The sequence below is a fragment of the Salvia hispanica genome, chromosome 4, assembly GCF_029641045.1.
Source record: "Salvia hispanica isolate PSC_SH4W2 chromosome 4, Shi_PSC_v1, whole genome shotgun sequence".
Taxonomy (NCBI): domain Eukaryota; kingdom Viridiplantae; phylum Streptophyta; class Magnoliopsida; order Lamiales; family Lamiaceae; genus Salvia; species Salvia hispanica.
In genome coordinates this window covers 37,577,964-37,604,358 of record NC_142695.1, presented here as the reverse complement: position 1 = coordinate 37,604,358, position 26,395 = coordinate 37,577,964, and the positions used below count along the sequence as shown (strand labels likewise).

The 26,395-nt window shown below is 34.6% G+C and overlaps 3 protein-coding genes across 3 annotated transcripts; all 3 read right to left on the bottom strand.

Moving 5' to 3' along the window:
* Window positions 1-1,655: 1,655 nt before the first annotated feature.
* On the bottom strand, window positions 1,656-4,936 carry LOC125196997 (uncharacterized). Its single transcript, XM_048095687.2, has 5 exons — window positions 4,521-4,936; window positions 3,495-3,630; window positions 2,615-2,829; window positions 2,273-2,446; window positions 1,656-1,929 (listed from the first exon to the last, which is right to left on the bottom strand). Exons 1-5 carry the CDS (start codon window positions 4,719-4,721, stop codon window positions 1,843-1,845), a joined length of 813 nt encoding a protein of 270 aa, XP_047951644.1. The 5' UTR covers window positions 4,722-4,936; the 3' UTR covers window positions 1,656-1,842.
* A 1,333-nt stretch (window positions 4,937-6,269) lies between these two features.
* Window positions 6,270-11,307, bottom strand: LOC125196521 (putative clathrin assembly protein At5g35200). Its single transcript, XM_048095069.2, has 16 exons — window positions 11,120-11,307; window positions 10,375-10,487; window positions 10,223-10,292; window positions 10,022-10,119; window positions 9,290-9,431; window positions 9,101-9,201; window positions 8,826-8,909; window positions 8,614-8,664; window positions 8,458-8,523; window positions 8,319-8,384; window positions 8,150-8,230; window positions 7,979-8,056; window positions 7,744-7,902; window positions 7,560-7,635; window positions 6,957-7,066; window positions 6,270-6,876 (listed from the first exon to the last, which is right to left on the bottom strand). Exons 2-16 carry the CDS (start codon window positions 10,471-10,473, stop codon window positions 6,535-6,537), a joined length of 1,623 nt encoding a protein of 540 aa, XP_047951026.1. The 5' UTR covers window positions 10,474-10,487; window positions 11,120-11,307; the 3' UTR covers window positions 6,270-6,534.
* Window positions 11,308-20,622: 9,315 nt separating this feature from the next.
* Window positions 20,623-21,282, bottom strand: LOC125191700 (pathogenesis-related protein 1B-like). The gene has a single exon (XM_048089106.2). It carries the CDS (start codon window positions 21,249-21,251, stop codon window positions 20,775-20,777), a length of 477 nt encoding a protein of 158 aa, XP_047945063.2. The 5' UTR covers window positions 21,252-21,282; the 3' UTR covers window positions 20,623-20,774.
* Between the last annotated feature and the right edge of the window lie 5,113 nt (window positions 21,283-26,395).

The window sequence follows — 26,395 nt, the reverse complement described above, 5'->3', positions numbered from 1 at the left end:
CATGGGACGGTGAATATTTATTTTACAGTGAGGATAGTTTGTACAAAGTTTGAATGACCATCAAACACCTCCAAATTTATTCCTCCCCTTCTTGGCCGAAATAGTCCACTTACATTCGAGGAGATTATGTTTGAAAATTTCTAGTCCGATAAAATTAAAATCCAATTAGCCCGCACTCGATTAACTTGCAACTCGAGTGGAGCTGACCCAGCGGATTGGACTTAGATGCAACTATTGTCTATTGTTTAGTCTTGTTTGATAGTCTAATTGGACACTTTATTGATGATTTTTATGATGTAAATAATTATACAAAAATTAATATGTATGAGCATAGTATTTTATTAATATAATATTAAATATATATATTTATATATATATATATATATTAAAAAATTTAATTCATTATAAAAAAAATTGAATTCTCACGCTTTAATTTTTTTTTAACCATATTTTATTCTATTTATACAAATCTTAAACTAATATTTATTTATGTTTGAATTTAAGTATATATTTCAAATCAATATTATCATAATTTAAATTAAAATTAAAATATGACTAATTTTTCATTACGTATTGGACAGGGCATATATTAATATTATCGATAACAGTCTGATTAGCCTGTTTGGCTAACTCGAAACCCAATGTATTTTATTAATATAATAATAAATATATATATTAAAATTTTTAATTCTTATAAAAAAAATTGAATTCTCACGCTTTAATTTTTTTTTAACCATGTTTTATTCTATTTATACAAATCTTAAATTAGTATTTATTTATGTTTGAATTTAAGTATATATTTCAAATCAATATTATCATAATTAAAATTAAAATTAAAATATGACTAATTTTTCATTATGTATTGGACATGACATATACTCCCTCGTTCCATAGTAGTGGAGGCATTTCTTTACAACACGGAGATTAAGAAAAAATTGTGTTAGGTGAGTTAAATAAATGAAGATAAAGTAAGAAATGAAAAAGGTATAGAGATGTAGAGAGAATAAAGTAAGAGAGAGTAAAGTAGGTGGAAAGAAATGTGTTAAACTTTTGCCAAAAAAGGAAATGACTCTACTACTATGAAAATGACTCTATTACTATTGAACGGAGGGAGTATTAATTTTATCGATAACAGTCTCATTAGCCTGGTTGGCTAACTCGAAACCCAATCCTTTAGAGTTAGTATTAAATATTTATTACCTGATAAAAATCATTATTTGATTAGCCCGCAACTTGCTGAGCTAGACCGATTGATATCTAACTTAAAATACTCATCTTTAGAAAATGAAAAATGGGCTCCATACCAAAACACCAATTAAGTAAATGGGAGTTCAACCAAAAAGACGAAATCTGCATCACAAAAAGGAAAAAGATACTGCACCCAGAAAAGAAAAAGGCAGTAGGAATATAATACTCCATGTGTTTGAGTAAAAAGAATATCATAACGTGTCACAAGAGGTATCCAATCCAAGTACTGCTGTCGCTTTGATACAAGGATAAATTCTCAAAAGAGAAATGCATAAACCATAATGGAAGTAAATTGACATGAGATGATGCTAACATCAATCAAAAAGAGAATATTCAAGCTCGATGAATGCTGCTTTAATGATAAATATGCTGTGCAATAATAAGGGAGAGGGGTGAAGGGGAAGAAATAAAGCCAAAAGGAGCAATTAATTAACTTTAATAACTATAACAGGGATTGTTAAGGTGTCAGTAGCGACGGGCATCACAAACCAGCACGTATAATAATGTGATCTCACTCGTAAAAACTACACATACCAACTAGGGCCAGGAATCTAGCTTGATCCTGATTCTAGTATAGCACTCGTAACTGAATAACTAAAACACATCTGGGTGAAAACGTCCAGGAAGTGAACCGCTTTGTTGGGCCTGCTTTAGATGCATTGTAAGGGCATAATTGTTGACCTGGAGAAAACATATGAATGACTCATATACTGAACCTTCTTTCCATAAAAATTCATACTATTACGATGATCCATAAAGATAACTTAATGCCTAAAAACACCACATTTTTTCTAGATTCTATCATCAGCATGAGCTTGGTATTCAAGTACAAAACCTTAATAGTACCCAGTGTATTGGAATATTGCACATGCAAGTTGGATGGTCTCAACCTCTTAATTATGTTGTGAATTTGAAATGAATATTTTGTTCATTTGCATATAGCCTGATTATAGCAAGGAGAACAATAATGTAGTTTCACTAGCCAACCAAACTATCAACATGCTTATGACACCGTAAAACTGACCTCGAGAGTCCGTAGTTGCTCCTGGTATTGAGACACTAGCTGCTTCAGCTGATGCAACTCTTGGCCCGTTTCCTCAAATTCCTTCTGTCGTTCATGTTGTATAGAAACTGCTCGCTTCAAAATAGTATTTTCCTGTAGGAGTGCTTCTAGTTGCTGCTTCAGCACTATGTTCTCCTAAAAAGCATTACAATAATGTAAATTCAAGTATATAATCATTTTCCAAATATTAAGTCATGCTGATACTCATTTCGACTACCTTAAGTACTTAGATGAGATTCCTTAAAAAATAATTTACTTAACGAATGTGTCATATATCTTCTAGAGGTAGGTATAAGCACACACCTTTTGGAAGCTTTTTGCAGCCTCTGCAGTAGCATTCGCATAAATAGACTTCTCCAACGCCTCAAGTGCTTGGGACAAACGTGCCTTAGCATCCTCTACACTGGCTGCAGTCAAGACTTCTCTAACCAATAGCTCCACCCACTCTGCTCCATTTACAGGAAGATTGTTTGCACCAGGTGGTTCCTCTCCTGAAGTGACCCCTCCATCATTCACCACTGTACATGAATACGAAATAGAATTATTCATGATAAAGTACACGTTTAGCCAGTTACAAAGCACGCAGCAGAAAAATGGATATAAATGAAAGGACAACTATGAAAAAGAATAGGGTGCTTTCTTTGATGAAGGGTGAGAAAATCAAATTTATGCATTGGGGGTGTGGGGGAACTAAACAAAAGAACACATGGGTTAGTGACATTCATGGCATGTGAAACTTTGAAGCGCTAAACAAAATAATCATTAAATAGTCTAAGGAAAAAAGGAAAACAAATTAAATATCACAAAGAATTTTAAGCAAAGGATGAAAGGATGCAAAAATCACTCAGTCCAGGCGACTCCAGGAGAAGAAGCTTCATGCGTAATCTAGAAACAAAATAAACCAGAACCAGAGTGGATTAAAATGAGGTAGGCCATGCCAAGATTATGTGCCATCATGCCGTACAAAATTCGGAAATGGCAGAAGAACTTAATGGATACATAGAGAACCAATGACGATTCACTCAGTAGGCTAGAGCCTAAACATCTTCATAAATTTAACATCCAATAATTGGTAGCATATACCATGATTTTACAAGAATTAGAAAAGTGTTATTTCAGAAAACATATAGAAATATATGAAGCATAAATTACCAAAAAAAGCACAAAAATTGAGAAAAAACACCTTTAGCCAAAAACTGAGTGTCAATATCCTGGGTAAGATCTGATGAATTTGCGGCAACACTCAATCGAAGATCATGTAATCTTTTGATAGCCAGATCCAAATCATCACCAGACTCTTCAAGGGCCTTTTCCACAAACTAGAAGCCGAAACCATTCATAACGAGTTAATAAGTTTAACATTCAAGCAGAAGAAATAAGAAAAATGTATATCAGATTATGGCTAAGGAGTACTTCCATTCACCGAGTAAATCAGAACCTAATGAGACCCTACTCCACTCACATAGAACGAAAAGCAATTCTCATACAGTCACATCATATTTTGATTATTGTTAAAGTTACTATATTATGATTCAACTAAACATGTAATGGGCATTAAGCAAAGCATTGGGCATAAAAAAATAAGAAAGCATCACATATATTGGTGAAAGTCATAAGCTAAAGAACGATTAAAAAACGAGAAAATATCAACATATATGGATAAAGTCATTAGCCGAAGAAATAATGACTGATTGTACAAAGAAAGTTCCCTGAAAGCCCGGAAATTATCAAAATCCAGCACAAAATCCTTTCAAACTAGCTACTCTAAAACGTTTGCAAATTGCAAGTGTGGTGTGTAGAATAGCAGCAAGTTAATCTGCATATCCACTTAACGTTTTGCAAGGTAAGAATGTAACATGAAATATTTCCTGAGGACGTATCCCCCCATTTCATAACATCAGATAATCACAGTTTGACCATGAAAAGGGAATTAATGGTGCGAGGCCATGTAATTTGATGATAGTATAGATTCCTGAGCCTAAATAACATTTCATTTTCAATAATTAGAGTAATAAAGCCCCTAATACGAATTCCAAATTCATATAGAACGCACAAGTCTACTAATTTAATATCCAATAGATTCACACAAAAGATAAAGATCAAAATTTCACCACCACAGCTTTTCCCCAATCAAAAAAAAAAAGCTGGAAGAACACGTCTAGCTCCGCGAGCGTGACATCAATTTAAGAAGAAATTGAGAAACAATAACCTGTCTGTCCATATCAGGAAAGAGGGAGACTAATTGATCGATGGAGGAGATATAATTAGAAGAAGAGGCGGTGGCCCTCGGCGGAGAAAAATTACGGCCGGGCGACGACGACGAGGAGCAGCGGATCCTTTTAGTGACAGGCGGCGACGACGGCGATTCCTCAAAGATGTTCGATCTCTTTCCGCACACTACGGCAGACATGTTTCGCTAACAAAAAAAGAAAATTTCTATCTCTACTATGTCTCCAGTTCCTCTACCTCCAATTTTCTCATGCAGAATTTGCAAATTATTTCCAGAAAAAATGAATCGAAACGAATCAGATCAGATCAATCGCGATGATCTGATTCCACAACCATAAAGCAATATCCACAGATAGGTTTTCAATTTCTCTCTCCTCTCTCAATCTCTATTTATAATAAAGCAACGCTAAATTGGGAAATTTATTATTGTATGGATATGATTTATATGAAACTTCATTTAGCTTCACAAAATAGAACTACCAAATTTTATGAAAAATACTACTTATAAAAAAATTAGTAAAAAGATATAATCATTTTCTTCTTGTTTTAAAATTTTTTCTTCTTATTTTAGTTAAAAATATTGTCGTCCATTGATGATCTCAGATAATGGCGTTACGCTGTTACTAGGAAAAATGTAATTAAATTGCAGAAAAAAGGGGATATCGTCGCCATAGCGGCCCTCATACTCCGGTCCGACATCATGTGAGGGGGTTAAATCAGGATACGCAGTAGCCCGTTAAGGAGAGGTCTTAACCTACTGGCTGCCAGAAGCCCATCTTCCAAGGCCTTACACTTGTGCCTTAGATTTGGAAGCAACTATACGACAGCAGTGGGATTCGAAGCCAGGCTCATTGCAGCAACATCTGTCCCTCTGTTGCCAACTGCGCTAGCCCCTGCTGGCAAATAGAATGACTATGGGCTGCAGAATTCGGACCCAAATGAGTTTTTGGCAAAATAGGCAATGAGCCTAGCTACGGGTCATTCGGGTGTTTAAATTCCAATTTAGAATACTTCCTACGTCCTATAGAAATATGTCATTTGAGGTTGACACGAATTTTAACGTATAACTAATAAAATAAGAGAAAAAAAAGAAAAAAATAGTTGAAATTGTTAAGTAAATGGTGGTATCCATAAATAATAAAGTGAAAGAAAAAAAATTATTATAAATAGATATATTCTATTTCTATGAGACTGACGAAAAAGGAAATATAACCTATTTCTACGGAACGGAGTCATGAAAAGAGTATTACTCCCTTCATTCCATAGTAATAGAGGTGTTTCTTTTCGGCACGGGGATTAAGAAAATTGTATTAGGTGAGTTAAGTAAGGGAGAACAGAGTGGAAAATGGAAAAAGTACAGAGATGAAAAGAGAATAAAATAAGAGAGAGTAAATAAAGTGTGGATAAATATGTTGACTTTTACTAAAAAATGAAATGACTCTATTACTACGTACCGTTTTTACCGAAATGACAAAATGACTCTATTACTATGAAACAAAGGAAGTAATATTTTGCATGTTCCAACTGAGTTGAGTTATTTTATTTTTCTTTCTTTACATTACTTTATTCGTATAGGACTCAATTGAAACTCCTATCGTGGAGCAAAGGGAGTGATAAAAAATATACTCCGTAACATCTAGTCGTTGGAATTCGTTTTCATCCTACATTATAATTCTTCCATAGCAAGATTTATGAAACAAATGCAATTATCAAACAGATAAACAAGAAAAACATCAACCGCTCCAATCAATTTCCATCAACAACAAATACATTCCTCCCGACCAAGACGGTACAAATTTTATGCAACACTAAAAAATACAAAATGATATATACTTGATTATTCAAGAATGAATTTTGATCTAAACTATTTCACTCGCAAAACATATGATACAAACAACCATATCTATCTCCAATACATATTATAATAATAATCAAGAGACCTAACCATCTTATAATCCTAGTATTTCCAACAAATGAATATGATGAATTTTCGTTCAAATGAGGCCTGAATAAGGATTGTATGCTTGCACCGGCATACCTGTGCCATAAGGGTGGGGCTGGACCCCAGTCACGTACGGGTTCAAGGGTTGATGCGGCCCCATCATCATCATCTGCTGCTGCGGCTGGAACATGAACGGATTCGGCTGGTTTGACATCTGTACGTTTGTTGGTGCAGCCACTGCATTGGACGCATAGAATGGGTCGTGTGCCATCATGGAGTTCCCCATCGGGCCTTGCTCCCATGGGTTGTAGCTCGCGGCCTGGCGACTCTGGTTGTTTTGTCTGATTGCGTCGTCATATAGACTGTCTAGTGTGAGCATGTCCAGCCCTCCAGCCTTTTCAAATAAAGAGTTCAATTGGTCAGTGAAGAATGCTTTAAAAGGTAGATGAAAAATCGCTGTGACGAGAAACATACCAATTTGCTCGTTGCAGCAGCGGTATCATTGGAGCTTGGTGCTGTAACGAGTGCTAGCTCCCAGCCGGATGCTCCATTTGAGAGGTTTGGTCCGGTTGAGGCAGGTTGTTCTAAAACACGTGTATTGGCAAGAAAGCGAGCAGTTACAAAGACAGCATTGCAAACCATATCCAGAACTTAAGGCTAGTCCAGTGTAGGTGACCTAATTTCGGGTTTTGAATGTTTTATAAATTTGTAGCTATAATAAAACCATTGTGATTTGTAGGGCGCATGTCATTCCTTGAGTCATATGGGGCAAGTAAACGCTCATGCCACATCACTTTCTCAGTCCTTTGAAAAAAAATTAGCATGCCTATTTTACTCAATTTGAAAACTATTGCAACAACATTTTTTTAAATCTGTTGGAAACTAAAATCAGATCAAAGTTCGTGAATCTTTAAGCAACTAAGCCTTGCAAGGTGGTGTTATAGTTGTAAAAGGTTGTAGAAGTCGTGAAAACTCGACTAAAAATAAGTATGTTACTTCCATCAATAACCCTTTCCTTCATTAGTTGCAGCCAAGACATAGCCCGACACAGCTAAACCCGGCTCGAGGAAAACTTACCAGTAGTAACAATTGCCAAAGCCAGAGAATTCCTCTCATCCAGCTCAGTTGCGGCAGGAGCTGGCTCATTCAGGCCCTACACAACGAACGATGCATACAGTCACTCACCTAAATGCTGGAAATATTAAGACAGGAAAGCTGAATGAACCAGTATTTCCATGCATAAAGTATACTGAATAATCACCAGCAAATCGGGCGGTGGTTCAGAAGCTGGAGTCTGCACTTTGACAGGTTCAGGTTCTGGTTCGGGTTCAGCTGGAGGTGGCGACTGCCGATGCTCATCTTTTACCTCTGAACTCGTTTTGTACTCAATAGCCAAAATTTCCTTAGGCTTATCGTCACCCTGTTTCATGTGAACATATATAATACTATATATAGACATGCCTATATATGATTTGGAGAATTTTGAAGATCAGTACCAGATCTTTGCGGGCAGTGGAAGCGCGTGGTGCTTCTCGAACATACTCTTCCATAGTTTGCAGAAATGATGCTGGTGGCTTTATCATTCATCGCCACAATAACAACATGAGACACATATTGACAGCTAATAGAAGTGATGCAGTTGGCAAAATAGCATTCAGAGGCCAAACCTGTTCGATCTTGATAAATCGCTCTCCACGCCCAACATCAAGATTTTTACATATTTCATAGAATTCTGACAATCTCTCCGCCTAGAAAGTCGCATTGCAACACAGTTAATTTGGGACAAAGTCTTGCTTTTTTAATGCTGCATTATACATAACTGTTTGAAGGCTGTACCTGATTTCCAGCTCTTCGATATATATCCAAAGCTTTAAGAGCGTCGTGCCTTTGCATCTCGAAAAACTGTCGGAAACGAAGGTCGTAAGTATGTTGCCAACAAAGTAGGAGATATTTGTAGTAAGAAGTCTTTTGTCACCTTGTCAACCAAGTTAACTGTACCATCACTTATTGCGCTGTAAATTTTTATGCTTTCTGAAGCAACCTACGAGAGCAAGGAAAATATAGGTAGAGGATTATAGACAGTCTGTATAAACAAACTTTTATTGGTGGCAAGAGTATAACTGGTACTCACCATGGAAAGTGCTAATTGAATGATGAAATTATGAAGAGCTGCTCCTTGTGGCTGCATTTTGAAAATGTCGCACTTCAAGTTATTAAGGAACGGAAAGACTAAACGAGGATGTCATTATTTTAATCCACATGTAACAGAACCAATTTGAAAATCGATATGAATAATGTTTACAAGTGATCTACCATCATTGAACTGATTAACTATGGATCTACCTGACAGCCAATCACACGATGAAGAAGTTGCTGCAGAGCTGGTAAATGCTCGAGTAGGTCTGGAGTGTCGAGATCTTTTGTTCTCTGCAATTCGATAAAATATATTAAAAGGTAGAACATCAACGAAATCTATCTATGTATGAAACTTCTGCAATTGATGATACAAAACTCAGCACTTAGACCATGATGAAATAGAGTTTCATCAGTATGTGAAGGAAGAAAATAAATTATTTGGACAAAAACAAAATAAATGTATATTTACTAGAAAAACCTACCGGACGGTCTGTTTCTATGTCGTATTTTAACACTCGGTAGCATTCCATCCTCTCCTCCAAAAATAGAGCATAACAGCGTACCCAAGCAGAATAATCCCAAGCTGCTCAAAAGATCAAAATGCAATACAGTAATGAAGAAGCCTATTCTCTTTAACTTTCTATAATGCTAAAAAGAAAATGAATCCATACCGTTAGGGCTGGAGTCATCCTTGAAGTGGGCTAAGTTAAGCATATGACCTCTGCTCCTACCATAATTAATGATTTCCTCCTGGAATGTTGGGTCCACCTCTGTTAACGCACGATGTATAACAATTAGAGTCTTCAAGGCAACCTATGCAGTTTGAAAATAGAAATATACATGTATCAGAACTAGGCAGTACATTCTTATAACAAAGACAAGCATCACGATGTTTTCATGATGTAAGCAGCATCTCTAAAGCATGAAATCGTTAATATAAACATGTTTGCAGAATTTGCAAACATAACTAAAGCATCTATTTGCAGAATTTGACATCACTGTATAGGTGGCTTGATATTTGAATCAGTCAGAGAACAAAGACAATTCATTTATGGATTCTATCAGGAGAGGTGCGTAGATCCAGTCTTGAACCAGATGATGATAGAAATCTTTTGACATTTTTAAAAACAAAAAGTGCTGATAAGGAAGGCTCAGGAAAGGGATGTAATAAAAAGGATAGCCCCTAACTCATTGGCATAAACATTAAGCAAGTTCATCAAACATAATAAGTAGTAGTAATACATAACCATACCATTAATTCTAACAAAAAATTTCAACACTTAACTTCCATGTTGCAATTGGAACAGGAGCTACAAACTAAATTGCCATCCATCTTTTTAGATACCTACAACTATCCATGAAATCATTATCATGCAATGATCGACATGGTCATGATCACATACCGCCCAATTATGAGTCTTTGCTAGTCTTCTTGCAAGGGCATGTATACAATAGGCGACATCAGCTCGAGGCCTGGTGGCCGATACAGCAGCAAAGACGGCTGGAAGTCAGATTGCAGATACAGTTAAAGACGTCACCTTCAAACTCGGAATCTAATCAAACGCGATAAATAAAAGTATGTTAAATATTTTATGAATAACAACCTTTAATATGCCTCTCTTTTGCAGGGCATTCAACATGGTTTGTTGCCTTAACAATGGCAATGTCCAACTCCTGTAAAACAGGGATGAAACAGAATCTTTAGCAATCACAACAGAATGGAACTTTTGATTACACAAGAGCACCTAAATAATACCTTGTAATCGCTGTTTATTTTCGCCAAGCTAACAGTCGTGGTGTCCTTGAGAGCACCGAGAGTTTTTCTTATACTGCTCTGTGTACCACCTCGTGACATTGTGTCTCCAAATTCTATTAACATGGATTACATGAACTAATATATTACCACTGCTTACTTCAATAAGTACATCTCAGCTTTCAATTAATTCTACAATAAATGAATTTATAAGTACAGCTCATTCTAACAAATCCACAATAACGTGCTTTTTTTAAATGTCAAACATCTACAGATAACAACTCTTGAGAGATTTAAACAATTTAAGTATCATGTTCCCATTGCATTTCCTCAAAATAGACTAATAAATTCAGCAATACTTCATTCAGTCAAACAAAGTAAACCCTAACCAAAATGAAGAATCGAAATTCGAAATACCATAAACAAAGCTTATTGATCTTTACACATAAATGCTTTCATACACTGGATTGAATCTCAAACAAAATTCCACCACCACAAACGCGGATTACTCACTCGAAACAGTGAAACAGACAAAATTTGTAAAATAGAAACACCATTACTCGTATGCAAGGAGAAAAAAAGGTGAAATCAGAAGCAAGAAAACTATTCTCCACAAAACAATGTGCAATTAGACATAATAACACAGAATCTGCATAAATTAAACACTTAAATATAGATCACTAACAAACACTGATTCAAACACGAGAAAAGATCTAAAGCAATAGCAGATTTCACCACAAACACTCACCTTTTTCAGCTCAAATCCTTCCTTCACAGCCTCAAACGCAAGAAAGAAAGAAAAAGACAGAAAACACCTTAATCAGAAGAAGCAATACAGAGATCAGGAGCCGAAAAATGTTGTGACTTTTAGCTTGGAAATGTGGTGGAGAGAGAGAGAGAGAGAGAGAGAGAGAGAGAGAGATGGTGGTGGTGTTATTTGTTTGTTGTCTGTAGAAAAAGAAAAGTCTGTGAGTCTGTTCTGGTTGGCCGTCGGCGTCATTATTTTCAATTTTTTTATTTCGATCACCTATTAATTATATACTTTCATTATTTTAATAGTAACTAATTATATGTTGATAACTTATTCTGTATGTACAGCTTCTATATTCTGTCCCTGTCTAACACTAACTTAATTCGGAATTTGAATAATAGATCGATCGTTTTCTGCCAAAACAAATTAAAATAGTAAAACAAATTTGGACTTCACTTTTAAGATAAACATGTTTTGGATCTGCTTTTGTGATTTTTGACATTTTTCTGATGAGAATTTCTGAGTGGGAAATAGACAAAAGGATAATATTATTGTTGATAGTAGTAATAAGATTAAATATAGATGATATTTTCTAAAAATAAGATTTTATTTATATTTTTCGGGCATTTATAGATCATTATTTTCTTGAATTTATGACAATATTTTTTATTATGCTTTGAATCATCTGATGGAAAAATCATTTTTTTAATAGTAATATCTTTAAGAGGAGTTTATAAAAGATTGTATTATTTGGAGATTTGATCGGATGTAATTCAATTTCATGAATAATAATGAGTTATATGAACTGTATCGCTCTTGGTATAAGTTGTTAACTTAAATGCTTTGTATATATGAAATAAAATATCGAATAATTACATATGCGAAGGATAATAAAACACTGAAGAAAATATACTCCATATCAGATAAAATTAGATAGAGGCAGTAATTGATAATAGGTGTTATAAAAGCTAGTACTTGGTACAGTTCAGTAAAATCTCTTTTTAAATAATGCTTTGGTTTATTAAGAATTCAACCACCAACTATTTGTTAAAGATTTTTAAAATATGTATAGCACAATATAGCATGTTAAATATTTTATGCCATTCTGCTTTGTTTTTCCTCTCTTTTGGAATTTCTTTTATATAGTACGAGTTATTAAATTGGAAAACTATGTATGTGGTGATATTTTATTGAAGGAGATATTTTAAGCCTGAATAAATACAGTATGACCATGTTTGTTTAACGCAAAAATAAAGTTGGTAGGAAATTATTACAGGAAAATGAATTCTAAGAATATGATAGTATTTAACAATTTTATTTTTCCGTGTTTAAAAAATTATCAAAAATTATAATTTTATAGTATTTAATTCAAACACTAAATAAAAAAAATATAGTAATAAATAAAATTTTCATTAATAAAGTAATAAAATATTAATAAGAATCATATAATCAATTCAATGATTTTAAAACTAGAGTATAGGCACAATTTGAATAATTTGATTAAGAGTTAATTAGTTTATAACGTTATAATAATATAATCATAGGGGAGTGATTAATTGCTAACTACTCCCTCCGTCCCAGATAATTTGGGACACTTTGACTTGGCACGGGTTTTAAGAAATCTAATGGAAAGTGAGTTGAAAAAGTTGATGGGATGTGGATCTTACTTTTAAAATATTAGTTTTATAATAAAATGTGAGTAGGAATGAGTTAGTGGAATATGAGGTCCACTACCAAAAATGGTAAAAATGAAGTGGGACAAATTATGTGGGACGGCTTGAAATGGAATACTGGGTCGAATTATCTGGGACGGAGGGAGTAATTAGCAATCCCAAACTAAGACTAAATCTTAGCCATTAGATTAGAAGATCTAGTGGTTGAAATAATGCCACATGGATTCTATTTTTAATTAAGAAAATTAATAAATAAAATTAGAGGGTATTAATGTCAATTCCCTCTCATTAAAATCATCTTAAAACTTTAAATTTACGTAACTCTCTCGATTTAAATTATTTTTTCGCAAAAAATATATCAAATTAAAGATAATTTTATAAGGATTCCAACGATATCTCAATTGCATATATTCCGACGACGTTCGGATGATGAAATTTAATATTTTTTATTTTAGTTTTCGTAAATGTTGATAACCAGATTTTTATCAACATGTACATCAAAAAATCTCAATAAAACCATGTAAAAATCTCAATAAATATGTGTTGATATTTTCTTGTAATAGTGTTGATATTTTTATGTCATATTGTTGATATTTGTAATGCACTATGTTGATATAAAAAACATTCAAGAAAATTATCATATGATATCATAATGACGATATTACCCTTTTGTTGATATTTTGTCTACTATTTATTGAGATTCGTAAGATTTAATCACATCCACTCATTTTAAAATCTAAGAATGGAGATTTGATCTTGATTTTGGATTAGAGTGCTATAAGTATTAGAATATGACCTCATAATTACATATAATTATAGTTATTTATTAGTAGTATAATTGAATATAATAATCATTATAAGATTTCATTAAGGCTGTCATAGTTATTACTAGTAACTAAAAAGACTTTCTTACTCCCCCGGTACTAAAAAAATGGACTTGTTTTACATTCTAGGTCGTTCTCTTAAATTAAACCATATTTAAATATAGAAAGTTTTTAACAAATTACACAATATTAATAATGTGGATCCCATAATCCACTAATACTATTTCCATTATTTTTCTCATCTTTCTCTTATCGTGCCAATTGCACATTAAAACTCATGTCATTCACAAATTTGTCTATTTTTAGAGGACGGAGTAATTTATAATAAAATAATAAAAATAACTGTTAATTATTTTATATAATTTATAATTACTGATTATTTAGTAAATTAGTAGTTTTAGTATAATAATAATAATAATAATATTAATAATTAAATACTAGTACTATAATTATAACTACACATAATTAAGGAGGATTCATAATTTTAAATTATATTAAAGTTAAACTAATTATTAATTTATAATACCATCATCATAATAATAATAATAGTGTTATAAAACAATACTCCCTCTGCCCCACAAGAATATGAACTTTTGGTGAAAAATAAAGTGAGAGAAAGATCGAAAGAAAAAGTAACTAAATTATACTCTAGTTAGTAGAGAGTGAAACTCGCCTCAATAAAGAATAAAGAGTTTCCAAAATTAGAAAATGTTGTAGGACCACCTAAAAATAAAAGAGTGTATATTTTTGTTAACGGAGGAAGTATATATTATACTCCCCATTAAATACTTAAATACTACTAGTATGATGGAATCCTACAACTAGAAAAAAAATACCTAGAAAAAGTTGAGAATTAGAATACTGAAATATTGTTCTACTACTACTATTTTTCTTATTTTTAGTATTCTAGTAGTACCTAGTAGTACTTCCTAGTCTAATTAAAAATTAAAATGAACATTAAATTCTAAAAATTAAGAAATTAAATGATTTTTAAAATAAAATCCTGATAAACAAACACGATGTACATTTATTTATACATTAACGTGTAAAACGTACAATCTTTCTTTTCAAAATTAGAAACAACTTTTTTGCTTTATATTTATATTTGAGCTTAGAGATGTTGTTAATTTATTTTTATCGGTTCGGAGTTCGGTGGATTTATATTTGATTGGATAATAATAAGTACAAAAGTAGTACTCTAGTAGTACTAGTTTTTAAAGGATTTACCCTTTTGTACAGCATCATAGTATTTAGATTTATTCAACAAATCGAGAACGCACACAAAATAAGCGTCTTGCTTAGAGTATATAAGCATAATATTTAAAACCTATAAGAATAATATTTAAAACCCATTAGTTTAAGAAGTGGTTGAAGTATATATCAAAACATCTAGAAGACTGGACTATATATCTATTTATTTTTTTGTGCGTTTCTTATAAAATTATTAATCAACGGGCACGTTCACAGTCTTTATTAAGTTGGTCTTCAAACCATGTTCCTCAAATTAAATAAATACTTAGGCTATCAAATATTCAACAATAATTACAAGTCACCCAACAATAATTAAAAAATTAAATGATTGTAGACAGGGACGGAACCAGAAAAATAAATTAGCCGGTGCTAAAAATTTATACTATAATAATATTATTAAAAATTTAATTTATATAAAATATAATTTGATTTATTTTTTTTTATTTTAAAAATCAAACCAAACTAAAAAAATAAAAATTTATGTGCCTTTTGAAAATAAAACCTAAATTCTATATGTTCCTTAAATTTAGGCACTTTTGATTTTAGAAAAAATATTTTTATCTTTAATGAGGTAAGAGTATTATTCATTAAAAATAATATAAATTACCTTTTTTTTTCTCTATCGTGTTTTATCAATATATTTGCGCATTAGAATTCATGCGCTTTTAAAAATTCTTATTTTAAAGGGATAGAGAAAAAAAATAACTTAAATGATATATTAGAATCAAAATAAATCAATAAACAGAAGTATTAGAATCAAAACTAATTTAGCTGTTGTAATTTAGTTATTTATCTTTAAATTTGAATTTTATTTCTTTAATAAAATCAAAAAGTAACTTAAATCATAAAATTTATATAATTGATGATTAGATCGATGGAGATTGTGTGCAAACTAATTAGAGTGTTGTACTGTTGTACTTGAATTTCATCTATGAAATATTAAGGTGAGGAGATTGAAATTATAGTGTGTGCAAACTTTATACTCCTTTAAGAATTAAAATTTTGACAATATGGTGACAACTATCCACCTTTGCTTAAAAATTGAAAATAAAATGGGAAGTAAAAAAGTAAATTAAAAGAAGTGAGTAAAATTGATGTAAAAGAATTTCTCATCGGCTTCTTGGCATTCCGCATGTGGGTTTAATTAGTATTTAAACTTAAACTTATTTTATTATAGTACTATTAGAATTCAATGAAAAATTGTTAAATAAATACAATAAAGGTTAAGGCTCAGTAGAATATTACTATTTGAAACCCATTTACTATCCATCTTCTCCTCCAAACTTTCTGGGCGACGCAAAACTCAATCGTGAATAGTTTGGAATATTACTATTTGAAACCCATTTACTATCCATCTTCTCATCCAAACTTTCTGGGCGACGCAAAACTCAATCATGAATAGTTTGGATTCGGTGCCGGAGCGCACGGGCGCCGACGCAAAGGGTTACCAGTGGTGGGAGGCTTCCGGGACCGACCAAGCCCCCGCTCGAGCAGTGGCTTGGCCGCTGGTGTCTCCGTCCCTTATTATAGAGCTGTACTTGCACCTCCATCTTAACTGAAAATGCCAGGTTTATCAAAAAAAAGAAATTATTCCCTACGTCCCACTTTAAGTAGAACATTTCTTTTATAAGGGCATCCGCAATTGTGCGGACGATGGGTTAACCATCGTCTGCGCCCGATACATCGTCCGCAGATGATGCGCGGAGGATACCCCATCGTCTGTCGCATCGTCCGCCACTGTGGACGACGCGGACGATGCGACGCGTTTCCGTTTTTTTTCAATTTTATTCAATTTTCAAAAGCTTTATATACCTCTCATTTTCACTTCATTTTTCACTCTCTTCACTCTCAAATTCAACTACATTTTCTACATTTCAAGCAAAATAGATTCCGGAGATTACTCAAATTCGAATAGTCCGATGTTCGGTGGTGCACGATGGCCGGGTATAGAACCCGACGAATACCGGTCATTCGACACCAACACCGAGTACGATCCCGACTTCAGCACCGACTCGTACGGGCTGTCCGACATGGAGCCTTCTCCCCACCGCCCCTCCGCCGCCGCCCCCTCCGTCGCCGTCGCCGCCGCGTCTGGCTCCGCCACCAAGAAGAAGCGGACCAAGGCATGAGCCCAGAAGTTGCCTTCAACGGAGGTGTGTGAAGAGTTCGCCCCGGGAAGGACGAACTACTCCGACCCCGAATCCATCATCTTGACGAGATGTTGGATTGATGTTTCAGAGGATCCGGTGTTCGCCAACAACCAGAAGGTGACTGCGTATGGGAGCGCATTGCCGAGAAATACAACGCGGCCAAGACGGCGTACGACTACAAGCGCCACAGGGAGCAGCTCCGCAAGCACTGGGATCAAATAAAGAAGCAGGTAAATTTGTTCGCGGGGGAGTACGAGAAGTGCGAGAGGGAGCAGGATAGTGGCGAGAGTCTCGCGGATGTGCGGGACAAAGCGATGCAGTCGTACATGTCATTGTACAGCGATTTCAAGCACTACCAGTCCTGGGCGCTCTTGAGGGACAAGCAGAAGTTCGTTGGTGGTGTGATTCCCCCATCGACGGCGGCTAGGAAGAGGGCGTCGAAGCGCACCTTCGCTGATTATACAAGTAGCGAAAGCGGCGCGTCTCCAATGGACCTCAACAATCCGGTGTTCGTGAGAGTTCCGACACACCGATGTCCTCCCAGCGTCCCCCTGGCATCAAGGCTGTCAAGGCCAAGGGCAAGGAGACCACATCCGCCGCGGCGCTGTCTGACCAGCCCCCGAGCCCGACCCCGAGCGCGACCCCGAGCGAGATTTCGGCTGCGTCGCATGCCTATACGAATTTGGTGGCCTCCTCCGACTACAGGACGTTGTTGGATGCGCACAACGCTTTGATGCAGGCGACCAACCCGGCTCAAAGAGAAGGCATCCAGCGGATGATCGATGGCCTTAGCCGGAGGTTGGGACTACTCTAGACGAGCCGATGGGGCGTTTTTTTTTAATTTCTTAGTTTGTAACTTTTTTTTTATTTCTTAGTTTGTAATTTTTTTTTTTAATTTCTTATTTTGTAACTTTTTTTTAACTAAGTAAATGTAGGATTTGTCTTAATTGTGTTGTTTTTATTTTTTTATTTTACTTGATAAATTTGCATAAATTATATAAATACAAAATAGAAGTAATATGCTTAGCGCGTCGCTTAGGGCGGGCTATAGTCCGTCCCACTGCAGGTGGAATGTGAGGAGGATAAAATGCTGACGTGGCGGTGCATAGGGCGTCGCTTAGGGCGTCCCACTGTGGATGCCCTAAAATAAAATTTTATGTAGCGTTGTTCTTGTTCTGTGAATAAAGTGAAAAGATGAAAAAATTAGAGTGAGAAAAAGTAGGGAGTGATGTTTCCATTTCAAAAAATATTCTCATTTATAGTAAAATATCCAAATGAGAAAAATGTACCATTTAAAGTGAGAGAGAGAGATGTATAAATTACTCCAGTTATTCAACGCTTAAAAGTTCAAATAAAAGACAACATCAGCATCTCTAAATTAATAAATTTTCACTTGTATTTTAAAGTAACTAGTTACTGATGTTGATCAACAATACTTAACTAAAACTTATGATAAATCGGGTTATAAATTGAGATTGACTAAATAACGCACCAATTGGTAGATGTTGTAATCTTTATAGGGCCCATTAGGCCCACAACACAAATTTAAATCCCTAAGCATGGTTGTTTATACAATTGATACATGCTAATTACCTAACATGGCATCATTAATTTATATTGAATGCAAAAGCTTTCATTATTACACACAGAAAAGTCAAACACATGCATATGTTTTTTCATTATGAATTTATCATTGTTAAGGAGAATAGTGACGAGTAGGAGCCAAATCCAATATCACAAAATTGCTAGCAATAGAAGCTTCTAGACTATAATTGCTGTGTACTTCATTAGTTAAATAATCTCTAACTTCTAATAATAATACAATTCATATTTTCAACTTTCAGGGTGAAGGTCAGGAAAATCAATTGTGAAATGAGTAAAACTAATGCCAAAGGAAACAACGTTTACCCAAGTTCTCCGGTACATAGCATTGCCATTTAGAGCAAGTTCTAATTGAAGCATACATTAATCTATGGTTTAAAGAACATAGAGTCCACTGATGAATACATAAGGGGACCATAGCTCCCGGTAACATAATTTAAACTTAGCGTCAATCTATTCTATAATATGCGACATGATGATCACAGATAAGCAGATATCAGCGGTAAATAAACGACTAGAATCTGACCGCAATTTATTTATTCATAGAATAGTCATAACTTTTTCCACAGAACTCCGATTGAGACGTGCAAGGTATACACGCGAAGCTCTTTCAAAGACGAAGAGAATGGTATGAATTAATCACTGATTGGACTTCAACACTGCCGGAAAACTCGGCTTGAACTGAGGTTGCTGCACCTTGGGCTTTTTGCACCTTCTTTTGCATTTTTCTATCATTTCTCAACAAACATGTCAAAATACCAACATGTATAATATATGCAATTTAAGAACATAATTTTCATAGGATTGAAAAGTCAGTTCTACTGTTGTTGCAGAGAGCTCGACTTCTGGAAATATTGAGTCGGGGGAAGTAAGCAATGCAGAAACGAGGCAGAAAGATGATGGTCAAGCAGAGCCAATTAGATTCCAGCAACAGCACTTAGATGATGAGACACATGCCCTTCAGGTAATCGACTAGTCAAGGCATAGTTTCTCGAATTGATTTTTGAGTTTGTGTATTGTTGATGCAGGTAGAGTTAGCAACGATGTTAGACGCTGTTCAGGATACAGAGACAAAGATGGTGGAAATGTCGGCACTGAACCACCTCATGTCGACTCATGTTTTGCAACAGGCCCAACAGATCCAATCAGAGGGAGTAGTAATTAGGATAATATCACCAACAATGAGAATTTTTCCGTTGGAGATCCCGAGATATTGAGTGCATATTATGCAAGTTTATTTAGTGGTAGATTGGTAAATGCCCGAGGTTAAAAATCTCCGCTTCGAGCCTAATGTGACATGGCTTTTATATTTATGTCTATATATCTATGAATACAGTAATTCCAAATTGGAACTTTAAAAACTGTTAATTCCATATCAAATGAAATTACACAACCCCCATGTGTTCATATTTGTTATTACTAGTTTATTAACTCACTGATTCAAGAAAATTGAAGATACAACAAATGTCATCAAGTTAACCTCAAATATTTGATTATAGTATATATTGTAAGTTCTACATAAAGGCAAACGCAAACAGCAACAATTGAGCCACTAATTGATTCTTCTAGGAATGGAAATCTTTGCCACAAAGTGGGTCGCACCGACAGAAGAATCGAGTAAAATAGGGTTACGTAGTACACGCTAGAAGAAAAAAAAAATGAGCCATATATTTAAATTAACAAAAGGGATAATAGCTATTTAGATCATAAAGTTTGGTTAAATTCTAGTATATCTGTGATTTTAAAATTGGAATATTAAATCACGAAGTTTCTGCTTCTCTCAATTGTTCAATCCATATACTCCTACTATTTAGGTATTTGGAACCGGTGTTGTTTCAAAATTAATCTATTTTTAAGGGATAGAAAGAATATTCAAAATGATATGCTTAATTAAAATAAATATTTACTTCTTTCTTTTATTATTTTATACTATATAAATGAACAATTGAAATAAAATGATTTTAAATAACTATTAACCCCTAATAAAACGTGAGTATTCGAAAGACATTAAAGAGATGTAAAAAAAATTCAGGCACGTGTTTACAATAATAAAACCCCACTGAAGTAAGAATAATGCAACATTAGAAGACAAACAACAATACAAGCAACAATGAAAATAGATAATGTTGTATAGTGGTGAACATTATCTGTTCTAGTAGGGGAGTTGGGCGGTGATATTTCCCCGTGGATTATAGCAGCAGATGGCGAACACAAGGCCGTTATCGCACTGCTGCAGCGCGCAGCCTAATTCTGTTGACTCTCGCCAAACAACCTGCGTGTAGTGCCAGCACACTTGTCCTTCCATGCAGCTGTTGCTTTCGTAGTCATAGAATGGCTTCTCTCTCACCCAAGTGCCGACGGCGTTTTCCGCCGAATCCAGACTTGACACGGCCGCCACGTTCTCCCCGTACGGCCCTAGGGAGTACACCTCCCTGCAGTCGCTGGAGCGGCTCTGGGCGTAGTTGCTGGAGTAGTCAGCCACCGTGGTGCTCCACGTCATGGGCTTGACGTCCACCAGCTCGCGTTCGCGGTTGTGGGCGTCCAGGAAGTCCTGTTGCAAATTCTGTGCGGAAGCAGTCGCGGCGATGAAGGAAAGTATTAGGAAGAGAGAAATTGTGGAAGACCCCATTTTTGTTGTACATGATATGCCTATTTTGCTTGCTCTATTTATAACTATAATGTGTTTGGTTTGGAGATAGTATACATTTCACGTTTTAGCCTTCTAAAGTTGCATAATTAAATTTATTTTGCCCTAATGTTGGAATTAATATATACATGATGGTCAACTTGCTTAATGATGCTGACTCTATCTGCGTATGTGTGTATATTTATCTGTTCAATGGTCTCTATCACTACCATACACATGCTCTATATATACAGCTACATAATTACTTTTTAAAATTGACTCAAATATTAAGCTCCTGGTAAATTTAAGCTTAATTACATCTCAAACATTAATCATTTTATCAATGCATATACCACAATCAATTTGAGAAATATCATATATTTGGAGCTATTGATCCTATTCATTTTTGCTAGCGGCCACAACTCAGCACGAAAGTGATACGATCGAGTATATATCCTACCTACCATATCTCTATCATTTAGTTTAGTTATTGATAAATCATATCTTTTCCATAGTTATTAATTTATACGAGTATCCTACCTACCCAAAGTATTCTACGAGCAGGCTAAGGGGATAATGTCAACTCAAATGAAGTTGATCCAGGGGCAAGCTTTGATGAAGGAGACTCTGGCATAGGGAATGGCGTTGCTTAAGCGCTCGGTACGAGAATCTTGGAGTCGAAATTGTCAAGCTGAGAAACAAAGCAGCTATGCTATGATAGAGGTCGACGATGAGTGTCTTGCAGAGCAAAGCAGACAATATAGGGAATATGACTGTGACGTCGTTGGATAAACAAAAAGAGATGATGGATGGGCAGTTAGTAGCTCTCGTTGTATATATTGTATTGAACATCATACAATTATACATTTCAAACTTTCGAAATGCTTGCTTTAACATTTATGCCTATTCATCGTAATTTTTGGATTTAACGTTTATTTTTGTATATTTAATTTTATTGGTTATTGATTGTAGTTTTTCTTAATATACTCCCTCCGTTCCGTCCACGAATAAGAGTCCGGTTCATAATTACCACAAATGGTAAAAAGACCCCACATTTCACTAACTCATTCCACTCACATATCATTTAAAACTAATATATACAAGTGGGACCTCTATTCCACTAACTTTCTTCCATCCACTTTTCTTAACATTTCTTAAAACTTGCACCATTTAGAAACGAGACTCTTAATCGTGGACGGAGGAGGGAGTACATTATATAAATAATTTTATCCAAATTCCAGATTAGTGACTGATTAGCCTGTCACTAATATGTAAATATGCAACAAAGATTTAGTGATGGAGATACGTCATTCTCTCAGTGACAAAGTATTCCGTCACTAATATGAGAAGCCAACACAAGTTTTAGTGACATTACGTTATTTTTGCGATTGTACTTTGTCACCAACGCTGTTTAGTGCCGGAAATTTGATAATTAGTGATGGATATATACTAAATGGCGAGTTGTTTGTAGGGAACCATAAAAAGAGTATTAAATAAATATAATTATAATCTATTATAATTATACATTTCAACTAAGGGACGTGATCATATCATAACCCATATTTATGGTGAAAACCTAATAACCCTCATTTTATGGATGAAATATAACGCTTTATGGAACAACATATCATTTTATGGAATAAAAATATCATTTTATGCATGCTGAAAAAATATCATTTTATCGTGCATAAATATCATTTTTAGTAAATTGATACTTTTGACCATAAAATGATAGGGTTATTAGGTTATCACGTAAATATAAGTTATGATATGATCCCACCCCTTTCGACTAAAATCTCATCAGTATTTATTAAACTTATAAGGACTAAAATCTCATCAGTATTTATTAAACTTATAAGGAACGTGTGTGCCAGCATAAGATTAATAATGCGACATGACATATTTGCATACTATAAAATTCGGATATTGCATAGCTGTAAGTGTTGGTTATGCATATACTATGCAATTGGTACTTAGTATATATATTGCCTTTAATTTGTTAACTCCAAATTAAGTAAATTAACAATTATTGTTCACTCAACTCATTATCAATTAAATCCCAACCGAAAAAGAATCTTTTAGAAATTTCAACTACTAATATTTAGTCATTTTTTATGAAAGTTAAAAGGAACGTGCATGTCACAATAAGATTAATAATGCGACCCAACATATATGCATATTGTAAAATACTCAATCAAATATTCAAATATTAAGGTAAGATGTTGGTCAAATTAAGCTGACCGTGCCTTCCTAATATAATTAGTTAATCTAATAGTATTAGGATGATATCACCAACAATGAGGATTTTGCCGTTGGAGTCCAACATATTGCAAGTTTATTTAGTGATAGATTGGTAAATGCCCGAGGTAAAAAATCTTCGATTCGAGCCTATCGTGACTTAGGCAAGCAATCTGTAATACATAAGTAAGCAATCTACGATACATAGGCAAGCAACTCGACATATGGTTCCAAGCAATCTACGATACGAAATCATAGCACTATGGTGACACCTTAGTTAAAATGTCAACCTATGCAAGCAATTACGATACATAAGCAAGCAACTAGGCATACCGCATATGGTTCCAAGTAATTTGCAATACGAAATCAGATATAGTCAAACAATCTGCGACACATAGGAAAGCAAGCCTGTCACATGACACAAGCTAAGTTGAATCTGCTCCTAAATCTAAAGGTCCTCATTAGTGGTAGGTTGTTGATAAGGCTAATTTCATGCATTGGTTATGGGGTAAAATTCTGTGATTTCATGGGTCTAACAAGGTTTTATAAGCCAGGTGTGTAGAGAAATCGCCAGCCCTAGGAAGAAGACGAAGATTGCCTGGATGGAGAAGCTGGCGGGAAAAATTAGCGGAAGAAGGAAGAGTTACTAGACTGAGCAGCATCAAATTGGAGGGCAAAATAGGGAACACATGAACAGTCTAGAAGCTCTATCCACTATAAATAAGAGCATGCAATCAACATGAAGAACACGTTCCATCACTTTTCGGCTCTTAGCTTAGTTTTCCACTTCTCTACACACACTTTCATGGGAAATTGGTACGGGGGTTCACGTTTTAGCTTGATTGTGGAGCAACACCGTCTCTACGGAGGCGAAGAAACAATTATCTTTGCTTTCCTGTTTACTTTTCGTACTTTCCGAGTCCTCGTTGTTCGAGGCTCGGCTCTGTTTCGTTATTGTCGTTGAATACTTTGTATTTTGCAATGGATGTCGCTACTTTTGTTTCGTTTACCTTATCGTTGTGTTGTGGTTTTGATTTGCTGATTATTGTTGGTTGATTTGAGTTTGGAGTTGGATTGTGAGAAATTTGTTGTTGATCGGTTGAATCTACGTAAACTTGTGAGGATCGGAGGTGGAAATGATGTTTGATTGTTGTGGATGGCTTGGATCCGGAGTGGATTAAGCGTCCCGTGGATGGATCTGCTTATTTTCGCTTGATTTTGTTGTTTAAATTCTGCATTCTTGCTTGCCTCGTCTAGTAGTCGTAGATCTGCATTAGTTTTACATGTTCTTCGTTTCTATCGGTTTAATTTCATTCACCTTGTTTCGATCTTCGCTTTGCTCCTGTTTTTCACTGGTAATTTCATGATAAAAGTCGGAGAAGATGATGTCGTTGTTAGTTAGTCCTTAGGTTAGTTATTTTGCAGCTTTTCAGTCGTACTCTGCCATTTTGGGGAATGGTCCCCACGTCTAATTTTTCCCAAGTCTAGGTTAGTTTAGAAAGCTTTTTGCTCGGTCCAATCATTATCTTGCTTTATTCTGGTTTATGCATGCTTTAAAGATCCCATCTAGATCTAGCTGTTAGGATAAGTTCTTTAAATTCCTAAGTCTAGGAAGTAAGTCTCAACCCCAAAAATTGTGTGGCAGCAGCCAAAAACAGTTCCCAGGTCTGTGAACATGTTTACTTACGCATTCATCTCTGTGGATTCGATCCATGCTTCCCTGTACTAATCTTTTAGCTAAAGCGGGTTGAGGGTTTCGAAAGGGGGTTAAGGTAGTGATTGTGTGCCCAACGACAAGTAGCTCAAGAAACTGAGTTCCTAGACCCAGTGTCTAGAGGATTTTCTGGACCGAGAGTCTTTTTTTAATTTTGAACACTCCATCGCTGACAGTTAAACTCTCAGCTCTTCAGTTGTCATTTTAATCTGGGTTGTCATTTCCCATTGTAACTTTAAAAACTATTAATTCGATATCAAAAAAGTTACACAACAACCTATATTTGTGAGTTTGTTAACTCACTAAATCAAGGAAATTGAAGATACAACAAATGTCACCAGATTAACCTCAAAATATCTGATCATAGTATATTATAAGTTGTACATATATAAGGGCAAACGCGAAAAACGATTGAGCCACTTATTGATGCTTCTAAGAAATCAAGAAAAATAGGGTTATGCATTACACGGAAGAAGAATAAAAAAAATGTGGCATATATTTTAAATTAATATAAGGGATAATAGCTATTTAAATCATAAAGTTTGGTCAAATTCTAGTATATTCGTGAAGTTTAAAATTGGAAAATTAAATCAGGATGTTTCATTTTTTCTTAATTGTTCAATCCATATACAATTACATATTGAAACTAGTGTTTATTCAAAATTGATCTATTTTTAAGGAACCAAAGAGTATTCAATTAAATACTTTCTCCTTTTCTTTCTTATTTTAATACAATATTGCGTGTATAATTGGAACAATTAAAAAAATAATTTTCAGTAACTATTAACCTTTAATAAAATGTGAGTGTTTGAACGGTATTAAAAGAGATGTAAAAAAAATTTAGGCACGAGTTTTCAACAATAATACCCCGCTGAAGTAAGAATGTCGATACATTATTTATGCAACAAAATCATAAAAATAACTTTAGAACACAAACAACAATACAAACATGTCAATTTATTACCATAAGCAACCAACAATGAAAATAGATAATGTTCTATAGTGGTTATAGTGGTGAGGTGATGTCTTCTTTCTAATCAAGTTCTTTTCAATTCTTTATACACTATAAAAAAATACTCCACACATTACTCTACACACACATTATACATAAAATAAACACATTACATACACTATATACACATATTGCACACAAACTACACACGAAATACACACACTACACACAAAATACACACAT